The 26044-nt window shown below is 38.6% G+C and overlaps 3 protein-coding genes across 3 annotated transcripts in view; 1 reads left to right on the plus strand and 2 right to left on the minus strand.

The window, feature by feature from the left end:
- Positions 1-14750, minus strand: part of LOC114302946 (tRNA/rRNA methyltransferase (SpoU) family protein) — a 21117-nt gene extending 6367 nt beyond the window's left edge. The window contains exons 1-4 of the mRNA XM_028248067.2: positions 14374-14750; positions 13597-13894; positions 13068-13118; positions 12254-12541 (exon numbers count right to left, since the gene is read on the minus strand). Coding sequence (XP_028103868.2) covers positions 12254-12541; positions 13068-13118; positions 13597-13894; positions 14374-14720 — 984 coding nt within the window. The 5' untranslated portion in view covers positions 14721-14750. The remainder of the gene's footprint in view (positions 1-12253; positions 12542-13067; positions 13119-13596; positions 13895-14373) is intronic.
- LOC114264560 (transcription factor CAULIFLOWER) lies at positions 5552-7483 on the minus strand. The gene is made up of 3 exons (XM_082922824.1): positions 7211-7483; positions 6876-7074; positions 5552-6429 (listed from the first exon to the last, which is right to left on the minus strand). The coding sequence occupies exons 1-3, from the start codon at positions 7481-7483 to the stop codon at positions 5696-5698; spliced, it is 1206 nt and encodes a 401-aa protein (XP_082778950.1). The 3' UTR covers positions 5552-5695.
- A 2393-nt stretch (positions 14751-17143) lies between the features above and the next one.
- On the plus strand, positions 17144-18594 carry LOC145823500 (uncharacterized). Its single transcript, XM_082923007.1, has 2 exons — positions 17144-17618; positions 17832-18594. The coding sequence occupies exons 1-2, from the start codon at positions 17322-17324 to the stop codon at positions 18477-18479; spliced, it is 945 nt and encodes a 314-aa protein (XP_082779133.1). The 5' UTR covers positions 17144-17321; the 3' UTR covers positions 18480-18594.
- Positions 18595-26044: the final 7450 nt, after the last annotated feature.

Here is a 26044-nt window from a genome sequence, read left to right on the forward strand (position 1 = left end):
TCAGCTAATTACATAGAGCTCTGTCTGTTTCCTTTCCTTTCGGGACAGTCATTATTTGCAATCTAAATTTTCAAATTTATAATTTGCAGCCTCAAATTTATTTGAGAATAATTGCTCCCTTCTTTTCTCTTTTGGGAGATCGATAATTCACCAAAAAAAAAAAAAACAGTGTGTTCGATTTGAATTTTTTGAATTAAATTTTTTGAAAACTAAGGTTTTTGATTTTCGTGTTTTTTTTGTTTTTAGTGAATATTTTTAAAATTTTAAACATTTTTTTTACTTTTTTAGATACACCTTACTTAGATGTATCTAAAAAGTAAAAATGTTGTGAAAAAATATTTTTAAAAATTAATAAATACATAAAAATACAAAAAATATACTGAATTCTCATATTTTTTTTATATTTTTGGTATTTAGTAAATTTTTAAAATGCTTTTTTCAAATTGTTTTTACTTTTTAGGTATATTTATGTTAGGTATGTCTAAAAATTAAAAAAATGGCTCAAAATATTTTAAAAATTCAGTAAAAACAAAAAAATACAAAAAATAAGAAAGTAGAATTTTTTGAAAAGTGTTTTTGAAAAATAATAACCAAGCGTAGTGAATGCTTTTTCAAGTGAAGTTGCAATCTTGTTAATCTTTTAGATCAATATGCGTGGATATAAAATATACATGTTGATTTTAGGTACAGTTGTTAGGAGTTTTCTTCCTACAATTGATCTCCACCTTCTCTCTTTAAATGCTTTCACATTAAAACATAAAATTCAACTTGGAAAAGCTACAAATCAATGGAACAATGAAAAAATTAATTACACTATAGATGGAATCTTTCTGACACACAAACACAACAACAACAAAAAAATTTGCACCAAGTACATGAAGGACTTGCACCATGCATACAGAAATTTTCATCACCGTAAAAATACAAATATTCTTTCACTGTCCCATTGATTTACAATTTCCCCTTTAAACTTCATCAATGATCCTTAAACTGTGTTTCAGTTAGATGGATTTGTTAGCCTATAATACAAATAATGATATATATATATATATGGGAAATTCTGTGATATATATCATATGCACCTTTGGTTATAACTTTTGTGTCTTTGATTATGATATTGTGTTATTAGTTATGACACGTTATGATATTAGTTATAATATTATTTTGATTATGATCTATGAATTGTTTGGTTATACCTCATGTGATATTTGATTATGACTACCAAAAAAAAAAAATTAGTTATGACTCATAATATTGAGTCATGTCATTTGAGATAATCAAACTCACAAATAGCATAACATATAATACACGCCTTTTGAGAATCAAACTCACAAATGACATAACATATAGTACACACCCCTTGATGACGTGCACCATATATTTCCCTATATATATGGTGTTACTTCTTAATATCATATCCAAATAAGTGGTATATGGTGTTACTTCTTACCTAGTTTGCTAGGAAAAATTGCCAAATTGGGAAAGTTTGTAAGACAGTAGGCTATACCTGGAGGAATGGTAGGTCATATAGTAACGATTGTTGATATAGTATAGAAAGAATATTTTTGCTATTTTCATACTCCTGATATATTGTCTTAATTTCTATGTATATATTGTTAAGAAACGTAGCTATCTCTATTTCTTGTGTAGTCTTTATGATCAGAGTAAAATTGTAACGACTACAGATGTAGCACTAGTTTTTAGATAAACTAGGTAAATCTTCTGCCTTGTGCGTTCATTCTTCTTTATTTTCGTATATCATCTGGCAACTTTCAATTTTAATCAAAAAGTCACTATAAATTGTCACATCACTCTCTCTACTTTTTTGCACATCATTTTCGTAAAAAGTAAAAAAACTAAAATAACATGTTCCCAAACATAACAATGATGATATCTGATGCAGCGACAGGCAGCAGCTGGGGGGCTGAGGGGGCAAAGGTTTGCACTAGTGATGGTGGTGGCGGCAAAAGGGATGGGAAAAATTGTGTCCTGCAAAACTAGACTCTGCATCAACACTTTCCTATGCAATTTGAATATTTAAATTGAACACCTCCATAATTCTTCAATCAAATCTTCATTATTTGAATAAAAGGACAGAATTAATGACATGAGAAACAAATAGCCTAGACTTAATCAAGAACATATATAGTGAACTTGGTTGAGTAAACATGAAACGTGGACTATATGATGGATTCAGTCTAATAATTAACATAAAGGGATGGTAACGGGTGTGGGTTTTTTAGGTTTTGTGCTTGAATTCTTGATTTTAAGCTCAATTATTTTAGTAATACAATTTCATACTTTACCGTGGCCCCCCTATACTCAACCCTACCCTATCAATGCTTTCCGAAACTTTTTTATTACAGTCAAGTTGGGTCAAATACAATCAACTCTGGTCATTTTTGCCATCCCTTATAATAACCCTAAAAACCCAAAAGAATATATATATATATATATATATGAAGTAACAAAAAGAACACTTCACAAAATTACAATGGAAACTTGCCTAACTTTCCATCTTATCACGGCAACTGAACATTTTCAAAGAAGAAGAACAAAGATAGTCTTAAGGCCTGGTGAATGGTGATTTAGTAAGCATTTGATAGAACCCCATGCAAAGAACTTAAGGAATATGATGTTATCAATATATCTATCTTATAATCCTCCTCCACACATAAACAAACTAAAATTTCAAGTACCATTTAAGCCCATCGTCCATGCCTACCCTATCAAAAAGCTTCAAGTAAGTTCTCATGCCATGATAAGGAACTCATGCAATTTTAACTCTAACCCAAGGGCACATTCCAAACTAGTATTTTCATGTTGGGACATGTAGATTTGCATTGCTTTCAACCCTTTTCGGTTAAGCTGGTAATGCCATGCCTATTAAGGAGCCAAGTGTCACGGCATTGGTTTTTCCAAGCCAACCGTGCGGCCTTAGATGCTTATTCACGCCTTGCTTGCACCTAAGTAAGCCTTCTTTGGAAGAGAGCTAGGAGAAGATTGCACACACGAGGGAAACTTAGAGAAACTTAGAGAGAGCTCTTGGAGAATGCTTGTATTATATTGTTTGAATGCTTTACAACTCTTGGATTCACTTGGGTGGTCTGGGCAAATGAGGCCCTCCCCTTTTATAAGCTACAATGATCATTCTAGAACTACAAGGATGGAGAGTGTTCTAGACACTTGCTCCTACTACATCTTAGTAGATTATTCTAGAACTATTCTAGAATATACACATCTACAAGGATCTACATATATCTACAATTATGTACAAGTATCTACAAACTCTAGGGAGTTCTAGAATGTTCCAGTAATCTCCAGAACCTCCCAAGGCTTTCTTAGTAAGGGACAGCTTCAAAGTTTATCAGTCTGTGACATTCTCCCCCACTTAATGCGGCGACGCCCTCGTCGCATCTTCTTCATGAAACTGTTGTATCTTTTCTTGGAACTGCCATAATGCCTCTGCCGGTTCCCAACTTGCTTCACAATCAGGCAAGCCCTTCTATTTCACCAAGTACTCATGACTTTGGGCATAGTTTTGTCGTCAGACCACTCGGTCTGCTAAGACAAACTCTACCTTCTTGTCATAAGTTACTGTAAAAAAACTGATGTATTATTGATTGATGTATTGTTGATATACTGTCTATTACAAATGGTTCCTTATATAGATGTAGGTGTAGTGGATGGTGGTGGTAGGTGAGTGTAGTAGGTGAGTGTGTGGTAGGTGATGGTAAGTGTGTGGTAGGTGATGGTAAATTTTAACAGCCCCCCGCAAACTCAAGGAGGATAGGAACTAACCAACTTGAGTTTGGAGAGAGTTACAAAACAAGAAAATACATAAAAATAAAAGAGGATAAGAGACACTGTATGGTCGTGTCAGACCATTGGTGAAGACACTGGATGGTGGTGTGGTGTCATAACGTTGTAGAGGACACTGTATGGGGGTGTCATAACCATGTAGAGGACACTGTATGGTGGTGTCATAACGGTGTAGAGGACACTGGATGGCGGTGTCAGACCGATGTAGAAGACAGTTTATGGGGTCATGTCGGACCGTTGTAGCAGACAATGTGCTGACAGTTGTTGTGACAGTTTACTGAGTCTTGCTGGACCCTTGTAGAAACTAACCGGAATCAATGTCGGGACAGTTTACAGAGTCTTGTCGGACCCATAAAGGAGCTAACCGGAATCAATGTCGGGACAGTTTACAGAGTCTTGTCGGACCCTTAAAAAATACACTGTATGATGGTGTATATAGGCTGCCCAAATATATATATATATATATGGATATATATAGTGAGCCCTCAAAAGTCGCGCCCTCAAAAGGCGCGCCCACTTCATCAAAAGGCGTGCCCGACAGAAAGAGTCGAGCCATCAAAAGGTGAGCCGAAGACGCGGCGATGCACGTGATCGACAGAACGTGTGTCGGCCTCTTTGTCATGGTCTTTATAAACCGAAGCGGAGGCTGAGGCTTGGAAGCAGAGACAAAAAACCTGCTAGAAAAACTCTGAAAAACTCTTCGTTTTCTGAGAGAGATTTCTGAGAGAGATACTCTGTAACACTCTGTTTTCTGAGAGAGATTCCTGAGAGAGACACTCTGTAACACTCTGTAACCAACCCGTCTCTGAAACACTCAGCAACATGGCCTCTTCTTCCCGTCCAGCTACCCAAAACATGGCCTCCTCTTCCCGTGGTCTGCTCACGCTCTTTCCAGAACTGAACGAGCCCACAAGAGAAATAACTGGTGCGGTGGCCAGTGAACCTCAACCAAACACCTCTGGTTTTGCTCCGTTGAACTTTCCGATGCGGTCGGTGGAGCAAAAAATGGCGGTGCAAACTGATATTGAGGCCAATCAGTATACTCTGAAGTCATGTGTGGAAACCATGACTGCGGTCACAAACTTGTCGCACCGGCTGCAGAGCAGGACAAATGAGGTGCAACAGTTAAACTCCCAGCTGGCTCTGCTCCAACGCATGTATAAGGATGCGCGAGCAGAGATAAGTGTGCTAAAGGCAGAAAACAAGGAGCTGAAGCGGAAGGCCACCGTGAAGTTTCGATTTAGAGGTCCTCCATATGCTGCAGTGGAGGAGCAGGGGGGATTGAATGTGCTCGGTGGCATGGGAAACACGGAGGCAACACCGTCAAGGACTGCCCAAGACGAAGGCAAAAAGAAGAGATCGGCGGCAGAGTAGAGAAGAAAAAATCCCACTGTGGGTGTGGTTGTTTTGTTTGGTTTTTTTTTTTTTTTTTTTTTTTTTTTTTGAAATAATAATGAAAAATGTTTCGTGGCCCACGGTTTTGTGAAAACCTGCAATGGGTTGTTCGGTTTTTTTTTTTTTTTTTTTTTTTTTTTTTTTTTTTTTTGAATAATAATAATAATAATAATAATATATATGATAGATAGAAAAGAAAAGAAAAGAGAAAAAAAAAAAAAAAAAAAGAAATTGAAGTCAATGTATATCTATGTATATGTTTACATATTAAAAGATAGTGGGTGGAAAAAAAAAATGATAAATGATTGTAAGAGATAGTGGGTGTGTCGGGTGTGGTTTGTTTTTGTTGTGTTTAATAATAATAATAAGAATAAAAAATAGAGAAAGAAAAGGGAGAATATTTTTGAGTGGAAGATGTTGGGGCAATGGTGTAATGATCAAAAAGAAAAAATAAAACATAAAATAATGATTTGAAAAACTAGTGATGGTGTGTGAATCTGTGAGTGGGGTGCAAAAAGAGGAAGGAAAGGGTTGAAAAGTGGACAAAGAGGTGCATGTCCTTGAGTGGAGAGAGGAAGTGGGTTAAAAAAAAATGGTGGGTTTTGCGGAGAGAGAGAGATGTAAACCGAATCTGAGCTGGGTCTTGGTTTTGCTGCTCCAATTGTGCATGTTGGGCAAGAGCCTTCCCCTCCTTTTCCTTAATCTTCTTTGCAAGCAATTTGTTTTCCTCCAGCAGTGCCTTATCCTTTGTCTGAAGCTCGGAGATGGAGTCATTCATTAGTTGATTCTTTCTTGATCTTATATGTTTAAGAGCAGAGTCAAGCTGGTGCTCCAAACTCTGAAGTTCTTTGACACTCAATGTATCAAGGTCTTCTCCCATAAAATGCCTTTGGGTTCTGTCTAGAACCTCTAGCCTGGCCTGGAGTTTCACGTGTTCCAGAGTCCAGCGTACCTGTGAATTAATATCGGCTGCAACAAGCTGCCTTTCTGCATATGAATATCTCTCATATCGTTCAAGGATTCTTTCCAGACAGGAAGTGGTGGAGTACTCGAAGAGCTTGCCTTTGGCGGAGAAGATGATGAGACCGATATCGGCGTCGCAAAGGACAGAGATCTCGTGAGCGTTCTTCAGCAACCCAGAACGCCTTTTCGAGAAAGTCACTGGCCGATTGATCTTGTTCTCTATTCTCTTCAGCGCCACTTGACGTTGTCAGCGAGAGAAGTGAAGGAGAGGAGGCCGGTTCGGACAAGAAGGGTTGAAGAAGGTGGTGGTATTTTGGTGGGCTATCCGTGGCAATTGGAACTTCTGTGTTTGATGGAAGTAAGCTTGGGATTGAGCCATACTCTGTGGAGGTGTTGAAAATTCCAGCGGGCAGCAAAGGCATGGGTGCCAGCCGACTGCCCGCCGGAAAAAAAAAGAATATAGGCCTAAATCTTATTGCTCTGATACCATGTAAAAAAACTGATGTATTATTGATTGATGTATTGTTGATATACTGTCTATTACAAATGGTTCCTTATATAGATGTAGGTGTAGTGGATGGTGGTGGTAGGTGAGTGTAGTAGGTGAGTGTGTGGTAGGTGATGGTAAGTGTGTGGTAGGTGATGGTAAATTTTAACAGTTGCTGTGATGCCCAATGGTGCCCTCTTTGACTTGCCTCTATCCGGGTCTTCCTCGTCTTTGTAGTAGGGCTTTAAGCAGCTCACATGGAAGACTGGGTGAAGTTTGAGATGTGGGGGTAAGTCAAGTTTGTAAGCAACCTTACCCACCTTCTTGGCTATTTGATATGGCCCATCATAACGGCGTACAAGCCCCTTGTGTAGGCCTCGGGTGAACTTGTTTTGGCTAGACAAAATCTTTACCATCACCAAGTCACCAATATTGAACTACTGGTGCCGCCTCTTCTCATCCGCCCACTTCTTCATCTTCTTTGTTGCCTTGTCAAGGTAAGATCGTGCCACATCTACTTGTTCATTCCATGTGTTTAGCAACCTTGTAGGCCGATGGACTCCTTGTTGAGTTGGTCACCAAAGAGTGGGGAGTGAGTGGTTGTTGCCCCGTGGCTAGCTCAAACGGACTCCGATTAGTTGCCTCACTCCGTTGCAAATTATAGGAGAATTGGGCTATATCAAGCAACTTAGCCCAATCACGCTGGTTGGCATTTACAAAATGCCTCAAGTATAGCTCCAACAACGCATTCACCTTTTCGGTTTGTCCATCTGTTTGAGGGTGGAAGCTAGTAGAGAAATGGAGTGCTGATCCCATTAGTTTGAACAACTCGGTCCAAAACTTGCTTGTAAACCTTGAATCTCGGTCACTAATGATGGACTGTGGCAAGCCCTAGTACTTCACCACATGCTTGAAGAACAGCTTGGTTGTCTCCTCGACTATGAACGTGGCATACTTGGAGAAGCGGTCTACCACCACTAGAATACTCTTGCACCCTTCAGACTTGGGCAGTGCCACTATGAAGTCCATACTAATGCTTTCCCATGGTTTGCTAGGTATGGGGAGTGGCTCCAATAACCTTGCTAGACTTTGATTCTCCACCTTATCTTGTTGGCACACAAGACAAGTCTTTACATATTGCTCTACCTCGTCCCGCATTTGTGGCCAATAGTAGGTTGACTCCAATAGTGCCTGAGTATGTTTTTGTCCCGGATGGCCAGCCCATTGGGTGTCATGGCATTCCTTGATAAGATTCCTCCATTGGTTTCCCCACTTTGGAACATAAACTCGTCGCCCCTTTGTGTAAAGGATGACATCTTCTTCCCAAAACCACTTAGTTTTTCCCTCTTTGGCCTTTGCTACCAAGCTCTTAGCCAGGTTGTCGTGCTCCATGCCTTCTTTGATTAGAGTTAGCAACTCCCCTTTTAGCTTCACAATGGTAGCTAGCTCAGCCTTCCTGCTTAACGCATCCACTACAAGGTTTGCCTTGCCGGGCTTGTACTCCATGACATAGTCGAATTCGGCCAAGAAGTCTTGCCACCATGCTTGCTTCGGACTTAGCTTCCGTTGAGTCTGGAAATTGTCGGTTTTCACCACAAACTTGGAACCAAGTAAGTAGTGCCGCCAAGTCCGTAGACAGTGTATGATGGCCGTCATTTCCTTTTCTTCGACCGTATAGCGCCGCTCCGTGTCATTGAGCTTCCGACTTTCGTAGGCAATAGGATGTCCATCCTGCATCAAAACACCTCCAATGGAAAAGTCTGATGCATCAGTGTGTACCTCATATGATTTGGCATAATATGGTAGAGCCAAGACTGGTTCCTTCGTTATTGCCTCCTTTAGCTTGTCGAAAGCATCTTGGCATTTCCCCATTCATTCCCATGCCTTGCCTTTCTTGAGCATGTCAGTGAGAGGGGCTGTTATCGCTGAATAGCCCTTGATAGACCGCCAGTAGTAGTTGACAAGCCCAAGAAAAGACCGTAGTTCTGTTACCTTGGTGGGCGGTTCCCATTCTTTGATAGCCTTCACCTTGTCTTCTTCTATACTAAGCTTGCCTCCCTTTATCTTGTGGCCGAGGAATGAGACTTTTTCTTTCGCAAATGAACATTTTTCTTTCTTGACATATAACTCATTCTCCCTCAGCGTCTTGAAGACGGTCCGTAGGTGCTCGACATGTTCCTCAAGGGTGGTGCTATAGATGACTATGTCATCTAAATAGACCACTACAAACTAGTCCAAGTAGGGATGGAAGATCTTGTTCATCAATGTGCAAAATGTGGCGGGTGCGTTGGTGAGGCCAAAGGGCAAATTCATATGAGCCATAGCGAGTCACACAAGCAGTCTTTGGCTCATCACCTTCTGCAATCCGCACTTGATAGTACCCCGACCTTAGGTCAAGCTTAGAAAAGAACTTCGCATGCCCCAATTGATCAAATAGATCGGCAATCAAAGGAATGGGGTATTTGTTTTTGATTGTTACCTTGTTGCGAGCCCGGTAGTCGATGCATAGCCACAATGATCCATCGTGCTTCTTTTGAAACAACATCGGTGCTCCATATGGTGCCTTTGATGGTTGGATGAAGCCCGCATCCAGCAAGTCTTTTAGTTGTCTCCGTAGTTCCTCCAACTCCGGTGGAGACATTCGGTATGGTGCCATTGCTGGTGGCTTGGCGCCTGGCTCCATCTCAATCTTGTGGTCCACCTCCCTCCTAGGTGGAAGTCTCATAGGCAACTCGGGTGGCATAATATCTTTGTACTCTTCAAGCACCTTGTTAATCTCCTTTGGTGTCTCCATTGGAGCATCTTCCTTTTCTGGAGCATCTTCCTTTTCTCTCCCATCGCCTTGGAGGATAGCTAGATAGGTGGTCTCTCCCTTTTTAAAGCCTTTCTTGACTTGCATTGCAGAGAGTACCTTCTTGTCCGCACTGGCCTTGGCCACCGTGGAGACCTTGCATGGTCCACCCTCAAGAATGCACATGGAGTTGTAGCGCGGTAGTGGCACTACATTGAATTGTCGCAAAAACTCCATGCCTAGCACAATGTTGAAGTCATCCATTTGTGCTACAGAGAAGTCTACCTTTCCATGCCAAGTGCCCAACTGTAGCTCCAACCCACCAGCTACACCATTAAGTGGCTTCGCCTCAGCATTCACCGTATTGAGCCATCCTTGACCCTTGTCGACCTTGAGGCCCAACCGCTTAGCTTCTTCATCCTTGATGAAGTTGTGTGATGCTCCTGTATCCACCATCACTTGGGTAGCCTTCCCATTGATATTGGCATTCACATACATCAAGGATCGGTCTTTGTTGTTTGCTGGCACCGGGTTGGCTTTGAGAGCATTGAGCAATTGAACACACCCCATGTGTGCTTGCTCTTCCATCTCTTGCTTCTCAAGCATTGCACTAAGGTTCTTCCTTTTAGGACAATCTTGTGCCCAATGTGGCCCATCGCAAATGAAGCAGTTGTCCCTGGGCTTGATGCCTTTCTTGGCATCTTTTTTCCAATCCTTGCCCAATGGTGGCTTGCCTCCAACTTCTTTGTTCTTTGGAGCTTTATAATCTTTTGACTCTTTAGCCCACTTTGCTCCCCCACCTTTGCCTTGACCATCCTTGGTGGACTTTGAGTTAGAAGGTTCCGGCTTTGTGGACTCCACCAATATCTCGGCTACAGTGAGTGCAGTGGAGATGTCTTTGACTCCTCTTCGTTGTAGCTCCAATTGTGCCCATTGCTTAAGACCAGCTGTGAAGTTGAAAAGTAAGTCATCATCACTCATATTAGGAATTTGAAGCATTAACCCGGAGAATTCTTGGACATAGTCCCGAATAGAGCGGGTGTGCTCAACTCCCTCATTTTCAGTCGTGCTTCATGTGCCACATTTTCGGGATAGAATTGCCTCATGAGTTCATTCTTAAATTCTTCCCATAAGGAGATAGTGCATGCCTTTTTCTATTTCCGCATGCTTACGACGCCACCAAATTCCAGCAAGCTTAGTGAGGTAGAGAGAAGCAGTGCGTACCTTAGCCATTTCATCATTTAAGTTCAAGGCTTCAAAGTACCTCTCTAAGTGCCAGATGTAGTTGTCCAAATCCTTAGCATCCTTTTTGCCATCAAACTCTTTAGGCTTTGGTGCCTCAAGCCTTGGAGTGAATCCCGCATTAGTGGTAATGCCACCACTGGCTACTGCTCGCTTGCACATAGCCCAGTCCACCCGTGTCTTCTCCAAGCCTTCCTTTAGCTCTTAGACTTGGTCTTGGAGTTGAGAGGTAGCCTTCAAGATCCGTTCCTCAAAGTCATAGCTTTCTTGCTTGTGGGTCTCATGGTTGGTCCGGATGGTGTCCCGCACGGACTCAAGCAATTCCTCAACTTGGCATTCCAACTTGCCGTCAAGTTGCTCCATCCCTTGTTCCAACCAATCCAACCGCTCCTTGACATCGGCCATAGCCACTTCAACCTTGACCACTTGGGTCTCCATGGCACTCATGATGTCGCGTGATTTGTCTTTGGCCTTCTTGCCCACGTTTGCAACAACCTCCCTTCCGCGGTTCTCTTCGGTGTGAATTACTTCCGACATGGTGCTCTTCCTTCCTTAGTCACAACGCCTTCGTAACCTTGGCTCTGATACCAAGTGTCACAGCCTTAGTTTTTCCAAGCCAACTGTGCGGCCTTAGATGCTTATTCACGCCTTGCTTGCACCTAAGTAAGCCTTCTTTGGAAGAGAGCTAGGAGAAGATTGCAAACACGAGAGAAACTTAGAAAAACTTAGAGAGAGCTCTTGGAGAATGCTTATATTGTATTGCTTGAATGCTTTACAACTCTTGGATTCACTTGGGTGGTCTGGGCAAATGAGGCCCTCCCCTTTTATAGGCTACAGTGATCATTCTAGAACTACAAGGATGGAGAGTGTTCTAGACACTTCCTCCTACTACATCTTAGTAGATTATTCTAGAACTATTCTAGAATATACACATCTAGAAGGATCTACATATATCTACAATTATGTACAAGTATCTACAAACTCTAGGGAGTTCTAGAATGTTCCAGCGATCTCCAGAACCTCCCAGGGTTTTCTTAGTGAGGGACAGCTTCAAAGTTTATCAGTCTGTGACACAAGGCAGCATGTGACATGACAAACAGGTTTGAGAGACATGCTTCAACATAGTATTTAAGAACCAAAGCTAAATTGAGAATTTTGAAACTTAGCTTTTGTAACATTAAATTGATGAAAAGATGGCCAACACATAAGCTGGGGTTATGATTTCTAGTAGCTTTCAAATGAAACTTCTTTTCACAGAAGTTCTCAGCATCATCTCATATCAGCAACAATACAATTACTAAAATACTTGAGGTTAGAGGGGTGTTTGTGTGTGCACACAAAAACTCAGTTATGTTCTACCTCTCTCAATCTACACTAACGGTTGGTTCCAGAAGCAAGAGAATTAGAACTAAAACTGGCATGACAGTTCATGGAAAGATGCAGGCAAATCTATGGTTCTCAGGCTGCAGCATATACAAGAAAATTCCACCAGCAACAGAAACATTAAGAGACTCAAATTGTCCTACCATTGGAATGCTTACAAGCTCACATACCTGCCTAGTTTTTGCTGAAAGGCCACTCCCTTCGCCACCCAGGACCAAGCACAGTGGCAAATTTGCTAAAGAATCTGCAAGCCCTTGAGAAAGCCTAGACACTGGCTTCGATTGTTCATTACTCTCAGGATGACCAGCCAAAATCTTCAGATGGAATTTATTTCTGAGAGCTTCTAGATGAGTCCAAGTTCCAGAAACTATAGGCAGCTGAAAGGAGGCTCCTCGGCTGGCTCGAAGTGCTTTCTCATTGAATGGATCACAACAACCAGGAAGCAGAAATGCACCACCCTGTTAGCAGTTGGTGCACAAACTCCAGTTTACTTATTTTTATCTTTCACATAACAACAACAACAACAACAATAATAATAATAATAATAAAAGAATAAAATTTTAATTGTCTAAAAGACTGCAGAATAATTGAAGGTGTGTGTTTTGGGAGTGTTTTGGGGTTACGAGGGAATTTGTAAGGAGTATCCCCATGTGTCAACTATACCTCAGTTTCGTTGATTAACAGGTACGTAATTTGATTGACCAACAAAGATGTGGGTTTCATACATGAAACTGATTACAGCACTTACAGAACTTGAACTTGTGGAAATTTTACATAATATAATCTGAAACTATTCAACATGTCAGATTGAACATATCCTTCAGAAAATGATTGATACTTAATAAAAAGAGTGTCATATAGGCTATAGCAGGTACAAAATCATAACATAAGATTCCATTTTTAACTTTTATTTTATATAGATACATTGGAAAGTGTAACACATAAAAGATCAAAGCAATTTGAAATTTGCAACTCATTTCCTACCCATTTAAAGGCCAACGCTGACCTAAGTAGCGTGCCAACATTACCAGGGTCCTGCAAGAACAATTCTATGAATTAGAGATATGCATATTTGAAATATTTGTGAAAATTATTTGAATGCAATAATAGTCGTATGATTAAACCAAGTCCTACAAACAATTCTAATAAATATCTCAACCCAACCAAATTCTTTTGGTGAGTGAAGTGACATTGGCAGATTGCTGGCCTTCATGTCTAAAGCATTCCGGAAATATTTGTTGGTTGAATTACCATCCATGCCCATCTTTTCAACACTATTTGATTTGTTTACTTTGTTAAGTCAAATTGAATGGTCTCTGGACATTTTCCAGCAGAAAGCATGAGTAGAACTTTATAAATTGCCATATGCAAGAAGTTCAAAGAAACCATATCGTATTGGGTTTTTTTTATTTTTTATTTTTTAATGAAGAAGTAAGAAGATTTGACATTAATGAACAAATCAACAGGTGAATCTACATTGCAAACAATTATAAGGGGTAAGTAGAACAATAACCTGGATCCCATCAAGTACTAGAATTCGATGTGGCGATGGAAACCATCCATGACAGTCAGCCTCTTGCCAGTTATCATCTAAATTATGGAATGTTGAAGGAATTTTCAAAAGGGCAATTGCTTCAACAGATTCAGTTGACTGCAATCCGGAAAGCTTCTTCATAACCATTGAGCTAACACGAACAATACGAATACGGCGATCATCTAAACCATCAGGAATCTTGGCTTTATCAAGTACAAGTAAACAATCGATTGTAGCAGGTCGTTCTTGCTTTGATTCCTGAAACCTGTATATTTCCCTGCGAACAATTCATGGTGTTATTGCATATTCACCTAATTATATAATCATGTATTCACCTAATTATCATTTATCTTTTACGATGGATAATCTTTTTTTAACCATTTTTACTTCTTTGAGACCAAAAGGGGAAAATTTCAATTTTTCAAAAATTTGTAAAATGCCAAGAACAATTCTTGATAACAATTTAATCATACCCACATAGAAAAACTAGTTGTACATATCATGATATTGGAATTGAGGGTTTCTTTTCTCTGCTGGTAAAGGGGGTTCATCTTGTGGTAGACTACATACATAAGAAATTTCATCAAAATACACGTATTTCTACACACACACACACACACACACACATAAGAACAAATTGGCAGAAAGAAATAAAAAAGGAGACAGATAAGCAGAAACCCAATTCAATTTGGAGTAGCATAGAATAAAAATTTGCAAATGAAGAAGGATTTTCGAGGAAAGCATAATAAATAAGACCTAATAGGGGTAGAGCCAACAACGAGAGCGGAAGCATGAGAGTGGCGGTAAGAAGAGCTGAGGCGAAGCTTGAGGCAGTGCTTCACGAATGGATTGGAAGTGCTACTGATGAATTTCACGTCACCAGCCAAAGGAAATCCCACAACCCAACTCGAACTCGAACTCGAACTCGAACCACCACTATCATCATCATCACCATCACCATCATCACAGTAACCATTAGGCGGATTCCCCAGAGGTTGATTTGTTCTGGTTTGAGCAATTGATGGCTTGTTAGCCTCCCATTTTGATGCTCTAATCAGCGGCACTTGAGCAGATGATACCCAACATGCATTCGCACATTGCATTTTTTTGTTTTGAACATAGGCAACATAACATTTGTTTTTTAATAAGACTAGCTGGTGGGTCAGCGTGCGTGTATAATTTAAATAAATAAAAATAAAATAAATTATTTACTAAGTATTGTATTAATTAAGTGACAAGTGTTTTATTTAATAAATTTAAGATTTTGTTTATCTAATTTTTTTTTTTTTTAATTAGAAAATACGGAACTCCTAGTAGAAGGGGAAGTCACTAAATATTGGACACCAAGTCGAGTAATTGTTAATAAGACTTTTATCAAATATAAATTGTTTTTGGTATTTTTAATAAAACTTTTAGTAAGTTTGTTATTATTCTTTAATTTTTTTTGATAAATCACGTTGATTTTATATATATATATATATATATATTTAGAGAAATACAATAAGTTTTAGAATTTTTGTATAATTGTACTAACATTTCTTGGGTAGTGATTGAGAACTCTAATACTAAAGGTCTAACATGAGCTCTAATGGGGGTGTCAAACAAAAAAAAAACAAAAACAAAAACAAACCAAAATTAGAACTCTCAAATTAGAGCTCCCAAACATTATTAATCTTGTTTTTAGTCAAGTTAAAGAAAATAGAACTAATATAGATGTGAAAATATAAAGATAAATAAGATAAAATATATATTCTAAAATAAAAGATAGGGTTAATTACACTTTTCACCGTAGTTTGATCCAAAATTTTATTTTAGTCCCTATAGTTTCAAATTGAACAATTTAATCCATATACTTTAAGTATAGTTTTAATTTGATCCATATGTCTAAATTGAAAGTTAAAATTACTAACAATTTTGTAACACTTGTTACTTTTCTAAGATGTATACGTAAACAAAATTAACATACATTTAGATGTAAGGACCAAATTGAAATTGAGATTAAACTATAGAGATTAAATTGTTCAAATTGAAATAATAAAAATTAAAGTGAAATTTGGATCAAATTATAGAGAGAAAAGTGTAATTAATCCTAAGAGATATAATAACATCATTTTTGCGTTCCTATGACTAATCAATTGCGCATTGTTTGGGATGATCTAAATAAATGCACTTTTTGACTTTTTATGAAATATGAGTTGGATTTGGATTGGGTTTAAAGTGATGTGTTAGAGAGGTGATGTGATTTAAATAAGATGATGTGACTTAAATAGGATAGTGACTTTTTAACTTTTTGACTTTTTGACTTTTTTGAAACTTGCCAAACCAGCCCTAAGAGCATCTCCAATGGTGTTGCTATATCAGTTGTCAAAGCTAAAAAATGACAGAAATGGCAAAAATCAGTCTCCAATGGTCTGCTATTTCCCTTGCCAAAGATGGCAGATGCCATATGTGTTCTCAAATATGGCAAGTGAAATAGCAGATGCCAACATTGCCAGATCAGCAAAATCCAACAGAAATTGGCACCAAATTCAGTTGAGAAAACAACAGAATTAATCCAGTAGGGAAGTTATTTTCCAAAATCAAACCCAATTTTTACAATCAAGCAAATTTCACATGAAGACAGATCGTGTATTTATATATATATGATCATTGGAGATGAAGACAACTTGTATATATATATGATCAAAATCAAACCCAAAATATATATATATATATATATGATCAAACCCATTAAGACATAGCAAACCGTATATATATATATATGATCAAAATCAAACCCACATAGCAAACCGTATATATATATATATATGATCAAAATCAAACCCAAAACACACACACATATATATATATATATATGTAATATGTATATATGAAGACAGATATTTTTTATGGAGACCAAAACACAGCAAACCGTATATATATATTTATGATCAAAATCAAACCCAAAACACACACACATATATATATATGTAATATGTATATATGAAGACAGATATTTTTTATGGAGACCAAAACACATAAAGACAGAATTTTTTTGATGGAGATCAAGACAAATCAAAATATATATATATATATACAGACAGATCAAAACATATATATATATATAGATGAAGATCGTACCAGAGACGGAGAGTACACAGATCGGAGGGAGACAGAGTCAAACTAGAGAGAGGGGGTTCCGATCTTGGAGGAGAAGAGGGAGATCGGGTTCCGATCATGGAGGAGAAGGGGTTTCGATCTTGGAGGAGGGGGTTTCGATCTTGGAGGAGAAGGGGAGATCAGGTTCCGATCCTGTGCTCTGTTTGGTTTGTGCTCTGTTTAATTTCGGCCATGGAGGAGAAGACACAGTGAGAATGAGAGGGAGATGAAGAGTTGTGGAGGAGATGATGAGAGGGAGATGAGAGTGAGAAGAGACTGAGATAGATGTATGGCAAAATATGGGTCAGTGTAAATAAAAGAGCCGTTGGGCTCTGTTTGGTTTGTTCAACCAAAAAAAAAAATTGAAATTATTTTTTACAACGGCTCTTTAAACGGCTATTTGCCAAACGATAATAAATTTCATTTCTATAAATTGAAACCTTTCCTTCACTTTTATTTCACACAAATATTTATATTTAATTTTTCTTTTCTCCTCTCTTCTTTGAATTTAATTTCACAACAAACCTCTTAAATTATATTCTTTTTAGTTTTTTCATCCAATCACTATGGAAGGTTCATCAAAAACAAAGAGAGGAAAATCATTCACCGTTGAAGAAGATATGGCAATTTGTAAATCTTGGTGTCACATTTCGGAAGACCCAATTGTTGGCAATTCGCAATCGTATTCTCACTTTTGGGGAAGAATTTACGAAAATTTTTGCCTGCTTCAGAATGATCAGTCCAGAACACAAGTGTCTATTCAATCTCGATGGGGTATAATCATGAAATGTTCTAACAAATTTCGGGAATGTTTAACACAAGTCGAAAATCTTCACCCAAGTGGGATTTCTCAAGTTGATATAGTAAGTTTTTATTTTCAATTATTATGTTTAGTTTCTTATTCTGGTATCGTATAAAAATTACGTAATTAAATAATGTTTCAATATGAAAACATTTAATTTTTTGGAATATTAAATAATGTTTATTATTTATTATTCAATTATTATTTATTTTATTTAAATAATGTTTTGATTTTCAATTACATTTAATTTTTATCTTCAATTTTTTTTAAACAGATGCTTCAAGCAAAACTGTTATACCATCAAGATGAAAACAAACATTTTGCTTTTGAACATTGTTGGCCAATATTGCAAGACAATATCAGGTGGCAAGATGTAGCTCCCACGAATACGGTAAAGTCAAGGATGCATACAGTGTTTACCCCTAATTCAGCCCCTGATTCCCCTATGGAAAACTGCATTTCTCTTGAAGATGACACCAGTCCAAGTGTTGGTAACAATCCAACTGTCGGTGAAGGCAGTGTCTTTGCAAGGGGTAAAAGGCCGATGGGTAGGAAATCTGCAAAAGAATTATTTCGGAAAAATCAAGTCGCTCAAGCTGAAGTTCAAAAAATGAGCACACAACTGGACACATTTAACCAATACCTTGCTGAGAAGGAAAAGAAAAAAGATGAAAGAGAAGAAAAAAGGATTCAAGCACTGCAGGAGATGAAAGAACTTGAGATGAAAAAACATGACTTCGAGATCAGAAGACAAGAACATGAGATGAGAAAGGAAGAACACCAAATAATGACTACGGACATTTCTCATTTGGAACCTCAGATGAAAGCGTATTACACAATGCGAAAAAATGAGATTTTCGCCAAGTGGTCCTCAAATGTGAGCAGCCCAAATTTTTATTTCCCCCTACCTCCTGATGAATAATTACGGGATAATGTATTTTTGAAATTTGCAATATCATTTATATTTTGATGTAATTGTCAGTCTTTATTTGCAATGTAATTTTTATTTTGTAATGAAATTCCTTGTTGTTTTTTTATTTTATTTTTTAGTATTTTGTACTTCACAATGTAAAAAAAGACATTTTATGAAAAGACATTAACTGACATTAAAAGACATTGTAAAATAAAAAGACATTAAATGAAGAACATTTTATTCGAATAAAAAGATATTAACTGACATTAAATGACATTAACTGTCATTAAAAAGATAAAATGCAAACTTAATCTAACTCTCCAGCTCGGGACCACAAGTGTTCAATTAGATCATTACGAATTACATTATGGGCTTCAGCAGATCTAATCCTTTGCCGATTCAACATAAATTGAGCGTACTCCTCATTCGGATCGCGTGACACTTGACAGCCCAAATTACTGGTATCAGTCTCAAGTTGTGCTGCACTGCGTTCATTTTCTGGAATATCACGCTCGTCTTCAATGATCATGTTGTGCAAAATAATACACGTCTTCATGATGTAATACAGATCCTCATCACTCCAACCTCTAGCCGGCACGCTGACAATATTAAATCGTGCTTGGAGCACTCCAAATGCCCTTTCAACATCTTTCCGACATGCCTCCTGCATCCTCGCAAATAGTTGTCTCTTTGCGCCTTGAGGTTGAGATATTGTTTTCACAATCGTTGCCCAACGAGGATAGATACCATCAGCAAGATAATACCCCATGGTGTATGCGTGATTATTGATGGTGTAGTTGGCAGCAGGGGCACATCCTCTAGTTAATTCAGCAAATAAAGGCGACCTGTCAAGAACAGTAATATCATTTAGAGAGCCAGGCATGCCAAAGAAAGCATGCCAAATCCACAAGTCATAGGAGGCAACCGCCTCGAGTACAACTGTTGGTTTGTGATAGTGTCCAGTGTAAGCACCGGCTTGGGCACTTGGACATTTATCCCAACGCCAGTGCATACAATCCAAACTCCCTAACATTCCAGGAAACCCGCGTTGCTCTCCCTCTTGCAATAATCTGGCGACATCTGCTTCATTTGGAGATCTTAAGTAAACAGCTTCATAGGTAGCAACAATTGATCTGGTAAAAAAATTTAAGGCGGCAATTGCAGTACTTTCGCCGATTCTAATGTACTCGTCTACAGCATCAGTAGGCACGCCGTATTGGAGGATCCGAAGTGCTACAGTCATCTTCTGTATACCGGATAATCCAGGAGCACCAGTGGCATCACGGGTTTGGATGAAGTACTCATTCACTTGTTGAATATTGTGTAAGATACTAACAAACAATGACCGCCTCATTCGAAAACGTCTTCGGAAGTATTCTTCTGGATAGACAGGATTATCTGCAAAATAATCTCTATAAATTTGTTCGTCGCCTTTGACCCTCTCACGATTAATGTATCGACGACCACTTGTGGAACCAACACGTCTGGTTTGTTAGTTTAGGCTTAACATTTGTAATCTTTGTTGTTGCGCTGTGAATAGTTGCATCATGATGATATCATCATCAGATGATGAAGATTCATCAAAATCTCCATTTAATATGGCTTTACTCAAATTGTTCATTGTAAATGGATGGGTGAGTAGGTGAATATGAAAATTGTAGAAAATTTTCTTGGTGGATACAAAGAGTTTTGAAGATATGAAAATGATAGGTAGGTGAATATGAAAATTGTAGAAAATCTTATGTTACATTTATAGAGAAAATTGTGGGTGGGTGAATGATGGATGGTTGTTGGGTGGGTGGATGAATAATGGATGGTTGTTGGGTGAGTGGATGGATAATGGGTGGTTGTTGGGTGGGTAGATGAATGATGGATGGTTGTTGGGTGGGTGGATGAATAATGGGTGGTTGTTGGGTGGGTGAATGAATAATGAATGGTTGTTGGGTGGGTAGATGAATGATGGATGGTTGTTGGGTGGGTGGGTGGATGAATAATGGGTGGTTGTTGGGTGGGTGAATGAATAATGAATGGTTGTTGGGTGGGTGGATGTGAGTGAATGAATGTTGGGTTAATAATTGATGGTTGGTTGGTGGTTGGTTGTTGGTGGGTAATTGGTTTTAAAATTAATTTTTATGTGTAGTTAAAAAAATTTATTAAATATGTAGTGATATGTTTTTTGGTGGGGTGAATTAATCAAATAAATTTTTTTTTTCAATTTTTAATTTTTTTTTTAATTTTTTATATTTGTCTAGTTGGGAATAATATAAATATATAATTTTTTTAACAAACAGATAAAAAAATGTCACAAAAGACAAAAAAATAAACAAAAATAAAATCACAAAAAACCTATATCCAAACAATACCTACAAAGTTGGAGGGAAAGTTGGTTGGGATTTGCCAAAAATAGCAAACAATCATTGGAGCACCATTGCTATAATTTGACAAAATAACACTATTCATTGTCAAATTATAGCAATAGCAACCCCAATATAGCAACAACCATTGGAGATGCTCTAAGTACTATTTGAATTATAATTTTATGAGAGTTCAATATAATTATAACATATTTGCGAGTTTATTATATTTTTCTACAGTACGTAATCTACACCTGGTAATATGATATAAAAACGTCCCCAAAACAAGTAGAAAAAATAGATGGTAAGGTATGACTCTTCTTTCTTTCACAAGAGATCAAACGAAGGGTAAAATGAGCACGATTTACTTCAAAGTCTCCATTAACCCTCTAAACAGTCTCAAAAATAGCCCAAAAATAATTCACCTACATACGGTTGATATGAATCCAATGACACAAATGGCAATCAATTTTGAGTTGCAATTAAAAAGTTATGCCACTTTTCGTGACTGCAAAAGAAAAGAAAAAGAAAGAGATTAAAAGAGGCAAATTATAAAACCTGGTCTGATACTATGGCGAAACTCAAACAATCCCCCAAAAGGAATTAATGTGGTTCAACAATGCCTTCATTGACAGGATGAGAGAATTCACTTTTGGAGATATATGAATGAGACCCTTAAATGAAAAGGAGATATAACCACCAATAAGAAGAACATCAATAAATGATTCCCCCAACACAAAATATTATCTTATGATTTTAGATAATATCCATGATTCTGTTGGCTTTTTTGGCTTTCGAAGGTTACTTTCGTAATTATGAGCGTGCCAGCAAGGATCAATCAGTCCTTACAGAATTGCCAAACAATTATTCAGACGATTGTGTTATGGTTCTTTCGGCCTCAATAAAGAGGACTTTTACTGGTGGCTTACTGGTAATTTAACTTCAGAAAATTTGAATATAAGAACAGTTAACTAAACTGGAGTATTTCATTAGTAATAAAAGAACTTACAATGATTTCAGTTTCGTAGAGAATTACAGCAGCAATGTACTCGACAACTACTCCTACAAATGAAGTGCAGCGCAGAAACTTAAAATACAGGAATATAAAGGACAGGAAATAACACTGAAATATGTAAAGTGATTCTTTAGATTTTTCTTCGTCCCCTTCTCTGAAGTCCTTCCTGCTATTTATACTCTCCGAAGATAACCATTGAATTGTACTTCAAACCGTCGAACTGCTCCTCCGTAGTTGCTGATCATGCTACCTTATAAGTAGTCCCACTACGCCTTCACTTGCAGTTAGGCTTCCCCCTTATATTTGAATTTGAAAATGTGAGCAACCGTTGAAGCCACGTCACTGTACGTCTCTTTGTTGATCTGCTACTACTCAGATCTGATAACAACCGATATTAATTGCCACGTGTATGGCCAGGATCGAAGACCTACCTGGTCGCCCCATATTACCCTCACTTTGCCACGCGTTGGATTGTCACTGGCTTAGTACAAAAATGTGTAGCCAACATTACCCCCCGCACTAATATACCCAAGACTTGGTGATATTAGTGGATCAGAGTCCCTTTTCCCACGTCTTAGAACGTGCATGGGTTTTGCATCTTCCCAGAAATGCAACTGTCACACACCATCTGTATTAATACTCTCATCTTGATCCTTAAGTACTTTCACTGTCTTATTATTCGAACAGACTGATACATTTCATGGCCAAATTAATTCTTTCTTCCAATGATGAAGCATACGAAGAGTCGTATGTCGATGCTATTCCTCGTCGAAAGCATGCATTTATTAGCCATCTTTACCCACCTTTCTATATTCAGGTCATGGACGCCTTTGCAAATTACCGACCTTTGGATTACGAACACATTGCTCTTAATCCTTTGATTCAGAAGGCTAAAATCAAAGACATAAGAATTTTCCCTTCTGACCTACCTTTTCAGTTCGAACAATCTGCTCTCAAACCTCTGATTCGTAAAATTACAAATATGGATTTGAACAACTCTTCTTCGTAAATTTCTGTATGGGATAAAGCTGCAGCTGCTTCCTCTTCTGGCTCTACTGGAAGTTCTGACTAGACAAACTGGTCAATACCTGAGACTCCTGATTTAAGGGAGCGAATCAACCATCATTTTGTTGAGTTCACTGACCCTTTAGAGTTTCCCTCCTATGCTCGAAGCTCAGTTGTTTATCCTTACGTGCCCATTGACCATCGACGTAGTCTGGAGGAGAATCTTCTTGTAGCATGGTATACATCTTCCATGCCTACAAAGATAGTGCACACTGCCCCACGCCCAGAAGAAGCACAAGGGTATAACCCATCATTCTTAGCCCAGAAGGCGAAGCTCTGTTCTTCTGACTGGCTTGATTATATTAATGCCTTTGTTCCTTCTGCCCCCGTATCATCCCCGGAAATAGAAGCGTCCACATCTTCTTCTTCGTTCCCCAAAGTCGAAGTATGCACACCTTCTCCCCCACCAATTCTTTCCTGGACAGAGAAACTAAAGATTGCTCTATCCATGGAGAAAGTCTTTCCCCCTTATAAACCTCCACCTCCTCCTACCTCAGCTGAACGGAAACAGGCTCTACTCCTGCTTGCAGCCTTTTCTCACTTGCCTTTCAATGTACTCGAGGATGAAGTCCCTCTCACAAACCTTCAATGGGCTTGTGATATTCTGACTAGGGGTCATGTCCTTAATCCCCTTGCTCAGGCAGAACTTCACATGTTTCTAGATCAACTTCCATTACTCCTTCACGGGCATCGTAATTCTATGGCTACTACACAATCGTTGGACCAGCTTTCGTCCCTTCGAATTCATACTCAATACGAAGCAGAGAACTTTATGGAAGAATTCAATGATTTCAAGAATAAAGACTCTGTCTATTGGGATGATTTAGACATTGATGAATTGGAACAAGGGTTAAGAGAAGTGGCCTTCGAAATAAAGGCTGAAGAGCTCTACTATGAAGTGAGAGCACATCAACTCATGCAGCCGATGGTAGAAAATTTAGAAGATAGAATAAGGAAAGAACAAAAGTTCATTGACCATTGTTGGATCAAATTTCATGATCTTGTTATTTATTCCATTCCTTATTTTTATGAACTCGAGTTCATACCGAGATAGGGTCAGCTGATGTAATCACTCTGATCTTAATATGAACAAAATTTGTCTTTGTTTGACTCTGTCTTCACTTGTATTTTTACTTGTGTTTTAAAAGTCAACTCTGAACTTCGAACAATTTCATCCTTTAAATTTGGACTTAATTGTTTTAAATAAAACACTAAATGAGCCAATCGTAACCTTTCCAATTTGTGGAGTTGAGTTTTGGCTGATTTTCAATTGGAAACAGTGCTTCGAATCTAACAATCTTACATTCAAAACCTGTTTCGACCACAGCCAATATCTAGTCATTGTCATCGTTGCTTTTGATGCTTCGAACACCAAATCCCATCCTTAAAGAAACTCAAGTTTTGCTTCGAAGGACATTACCTTTGTAAAAAAAAAACTCAGGTTTTGCTTCGAAGGACATTACCTGTGTTAAAGAAACTCAAGTTTTGCTTCGAAGGACATTATCTTTGTTAAAAAACTCCAAAAACAGGTCTTTAAGCCCTTTTTAAAATACTCGAGTACTTTTATTTCCTGGGTAGGGCAACCCACTTCGAAGTTGGCTTCTCTGTTTTCGAAGCCGTTTGACTCGGCTTTGAAGCAAAATATCTTATTTCGAAGCTAGTCGTAACAACCGGGCTTTGTTTTTCCCTCCAAAAGCATCAATGTTGAAGGAAGCTTTTGTACTCGTACTTTTAATACTTAACAGCTCATGTAATATATTTTCAAATACGAGGGCTTTAAAAACCCTTTTGTTTTGTGTTCTGAAATCACTTGCTCTTCTAATCGCACAAACCCCTTTTATTACCAATCGTCAACTTCTCTCCACTTCCTTTCCCGAAGAAAAACATACCGTCAATGGCTTCTCCTTCAGTATCAGTCGTAGAGCGTATGAGCCCATCTGTGGCCCTGAAGAGAATTATTGACGCGGAATGCGAAAAGTACAAAGCTGGGGAGAAGAGCGCTATTGATGGACGCATCTTTGTCCCTCGTCGTCATGTGCAGTCAGACTATGTGCTCGGGCCCATATTCAAAGAAGTCCTCGCTGAACTCCCAGCCCTGTATCCCCGACTGGAAAACCAATGTCTTCTTTATGAAGGTGGTCTTGACTGGAGGAACTGGAGGATGAATCGCCCCCACCGATGCTGGCCAACGGTGAGACCAGAGTGGCAAGAGTGGTATGATCGGGTTATTCCTGCTAGGACCCTGGACCTTCAAGAACTCTGCCTTCTCGATGCTCTCAGACTGTCTAGGGTAACTATTTCAGAAGACCCTTTCCTTATTCCCGCTGCTCTATGTTTTTGGAACCCTGTCTTTAACTTTTTCCAATTTAGATGTGGGATGATGGCCCCTACTGTTCTTGATATTTGCCATTTATTGGGACTATCTCCTATTGGCACTCCTTTTGGACCAGATTATCCTGATTTAGCAGTCCCTTTCTCTCTCCCCTCCCTTAACTCATCTTATAGTGATTTTGCTAGGGTTGAGAATAAAAGACAGGGCCCTGTGACTGATAGGGAATTTTTTTCTTTCTTATTGTATTGGCTTTGTAAATTCCTTTTTTGCACTTCCTCTCAGAGAATTATGCCTGAATTTACCCCTCTTGCCAAAGCCTTTGTTTTACAGAAAAAGGTGGCCTTAGCCCCACATGTTCTAGGGCATGTATATAGAGTCTGCTCCTTTTTTTGTGAGAAACCCTTAGATGCTAATCAAGGGGGGCCATTCTGGATCCTTCAGTTTTGGCTTTTCGCCTATTTTACCGAATTACAATCCAAATGCCTTAAATTTTCCGAGCCAAACCCTCTTACCCATGGCATGAGGATAGCCAATGCTTCACTTTACCCTTCTACCTTTGCTTTTTACTTCTCTTTCTTCCATCAGCTTCCAGCCTCCCTTCCTACTTACCGCTTTCGTCCCTTCGAACCTTCCATAGGTCCATCTTGGTTAAGGAATTTTCTAAGTGACCAGTCCTGTACTTCACTTGCTCACCAGGATATATGGGCTTCCATTCTGATTCCCAGAGAGCTATTTATTGGGACTTTAAACCCAAAGGCATATAAATGTATTGCTGAACCTTACTGTCCAGCGCAGTTTGCTAGACAAT

The sequence above is a fragment of the Camellia sinensis genome, chromosome 4 (genome assembly GCF_055761805.1).
Source record: "Camellia sinensis isolate YWXY chromosome 4, ASM5576180v1, whole genome shotgun sequence".
NCBI lineage: Eukaryota > Viridiplantae > Streptophyta > Magnoliopsida > Ericales > Theaceae > Camellia > Camellia sinensis.